At 59.5% G+C, this 2,938-nt stretch overlaps 1 protein-coding gene across 1 annotated transcript in view; it reads left to right on the top strand.

Annotated features, from left to right (window-relative positions):
• Positions 1 to 520: 520 nt before the first annotated feature.
• Positions 521 to 2,938, top strand: part of PTSG_06026 (Upf1 protein) — a 9,691-nt gene continuing 7,273 nt past the window's right edge. The window contains exons 1-3 of the mRNA XM_004992861.1: positions 521 to 796; positions 983 to 1,314; positions 1,511 to 2,938. The exon at positions 1,511 to 2,938 is cut by the window's right edge and continues 832 nt beyond it. Of these exons, the coding sequence (XP_004992918.1) occupies positions 1,237 to 1,314; positions 1,511 to 2,938 (1,506 nt within the window). The 5' untranslated portion in view covers positions 521 to 796; positions 983 to 1,236. The remainder of the gene's footprint in view (positions 797 to 982; positions 1,315 to 1,510) is intronic.

Here is a 2,938-nt window from a genome sequence, read left to right as displayed (position 1 = left end):
GTTTTTTTTTTGTGTTAGATGCTTATTTGGACGTGTGGGTGTGGCACTTTGTGGGCGACTTTCCAGTTGTGGCAACTGACACCCACGCCCCCGCAACTCACTCAGTAACTTAGCACTCACATCAACAGAACAACACACGCAAAGCACCACACACACACACACACTCTCTCTCTCTCACTTGTTCATTTTCCCATCGACGCGACAGGAGCTCAGGAGAAGGAGAAGAGGGAGAAGGAGAAGAGGGAGGAGTAGGAGGTGCTTGTGTGCTTGTTGTCATGTCACAGGATATCTCCTTCTCAAACTCACACTCAACTGTCCCCCCCTTGTGTTGGCCCCTGTCTCTCTTTTCTCTTGCAGGTCCAGCGATCATTCCTCCTTACATGTGCTCTAGTGCTCTTGTTTACTGAGTTTCTAGTGTTTACTTGTCTGCTCTGTGTGTGTGTGTGTGTGTGTGTGTGTGTGGCGCCTTTGGTGGCAGTCTTTGCAGTCAGCCTCGTGGCAGTCAGCCCTCTGGGCATCTGCCTCGTCGGCGGTCTTGCTTTGGTGTCACCGACCCTCGTCAAAGCAGAGCAATCTCTTTGGCGGTGGTCAGCAGGGTTCCCGACGTGGTAGCCTCAGGGTTGCTGCAGACACCGCTTGTCCAGCACATCCATGCAGCGCGCGTAAGCACTTGTGGCCTTCCCCTCCGTTTCGAGGGTTTGACGGCCCAAGGCTGCGTGCTGAACAAGTGGGCCGGCGGTGTGAGTACTTGTCTACTTGTGACACAGTGCAAGCACCGCTGCTGGGAACTTCTGTGGTGAGTCATGTCAACAATCGCAAATCATCGCTGGCTTGGCTGGCTGGCTTGCTTGCTTGCTTGCTTGCTGGCTTGCGTCCGCCGTTTTGCAACCGTGCCCACAAAATTTCGTGCACTCACAGTTGTTGCTTGCGTTGCAAATTGCACGCCCGCGCTGACGATTTAACGCCGTCCTGTCCGGGCAAGTTTGTGCGCGCTGGTTGGTGGGTTGGTGTTGATGCTCGTGTTGATGTATGTCAGTGCTGGCTGGATAGTGCTTGGAGTTTGAGTGCTTCACCCTCCGCTCTGTGGCCTGTTGTTTGGCGGGAAACGTAACGCTGCACAAACACAAACACACACACACACACACGCACACATACATACACACACGCGTACCCACATGCACATGAACAACAACAGCAACAACAACACTACCGACTCACGAGTTCACATCATGTCACATGGGACAGCCATTTGACTTCAACACTGCAGACACCATGGCAGACCTCAGTGGTGGCCCTCGCATCGTGTGGTTCAAGGTGCGTGTACTTGCATGCAGTGTGAGCTCGTGTGCTGTTGCTGGCTGTTTGTGCACGCACGCGTGCTGTCGTTTCTGTGTTGGCATGATTACTTTACCACCCACCCCACGCTCACTCCACCACACCCGCTCACGCACCCCACACTCGCCTAACCCACGTTTACGCACACATGTTGACCCGCGTGACACGCGTACAGGCGCTGTACACGCACCAAAAGACGAAGAAGCGAAAGACTTACCAGGACGGCCTGCTCAAGTGGGACGTGGAGCGCTCCAAGGCCATCTTGTACAATGAAGGCGGGACCGGCAGCGCCTTGGACTCAGTGTTCCAGCGGCGGCAACTGCAGCCCGGCGACGACCTGGAGTCCGACCGCTACCTCATCCAGCTGGAGGAAGTGGACGAGCAGCGCACCTCTGGCGGTCTTGTGCAAGCGCCAGCACCAGCGTCATCGCCATCGCCCTCCTCATCCCCGACACGCGCCCTTCCACAACAACGACGTGCATCCGGGCAGCGGCTATACCCGCAGTTCCACCGCCACCCACCACACACCACCTCTGCCACTGCAGGCACTGCCAGCACGCCCACGACACCCCCGTCCACGAGCGCATCAACGTCGCCCCAGCGTCCTCTGAAGCAGCAGCAGCAGCAGCCGCCGTTCAAGCGCCCGCGGTTTCGCGCACCTCACCGCCGTGCATCCTCTGCAGCGCAACAGCAGAACCCAACAGCACCGCCAGCCCACGATCCCCTTGCACCAGGTATGGGTGGTGACGGACAGTGGCGGCAGCGGCGGCGTGTGCAACGGCCTCGCTATCCCAGTGGCGACGACCAGCCGGGCGGCGTGTCGCCAGCATCACGCCCAATGCAGGTTGGCGGCGGCCTTCCCCCTCATCACCACCAGCACCACCAGCACAACCCGCACCAACACAACCCGCACCAACATGACCCGCACCAGCCTCCACTTCACATGGACGACAGCGCACCACCAATCACGGCGCCATGGCGCGGTGAAGACACAGAAAGTGGTGGTTTGCTTCTTGATGATGGCGGGCGCGAGCGTGCCCCGAAGCAAGCCAAGGTGATTGGGAGGTCACACTGTCCGTCCAGCACAGCGCAGGCACCGGCCCTGATTGGCTGCTTTGGTCACAGTGAAGCAACATACCTGGTCACGCCAGCGTCGCCCAGCCGACAGCAGCCACATCCACACGGCTCTCGTCGCGGTGCGAGCACGAGCCACAGCAGCGCGTCCGCAATGACCAGCCACAGCAGCAGCACCATCTCCTCCCAGTCAATGCCAACCCCTGCGCCGTCATCCCAACACCATCAGCAGCAGCAGCAGCAGGCGACATCTGGCCGCAGCGACGAGGCCCTCCTTGCCCTCCTGCTCGGCGGCAGTGGCAGTGGCAGTGGCAGTGGCAGCAGCGAGCACCAGCATGGCTCCATGCGCAGTGCACCTCCAGCCGCACCCATGCGACCTCGTTACGCTCCATCGCACTACCACCACCAGCAGCAGCACCAGCAGCAGCATGGGGGAGATGGCGGTGATTACTTCCCGGACGATGAGGACGAGACGGGGTTCCTGGATGCGTTGTTGGGAGTCGATGACGAAGGCACCCTCGCACCGGCT

Source organism: Salpingoeca rosetta (assembly GCF_000188695.1).
Source record: "Salpingoeca rosetta unplaced genomic scaffold supercont1.15, whole genome shotgun sequence".
Taxonomy (NCBI): domain Eukaryota; class Choanoflagellata; order Craspedida; family Salpingoecidae; genus Salpingoeca; species Salpingoeca rosetta.
This window is presented reverse-complemented; position numbering and strand designations above follow the sequence as displayed.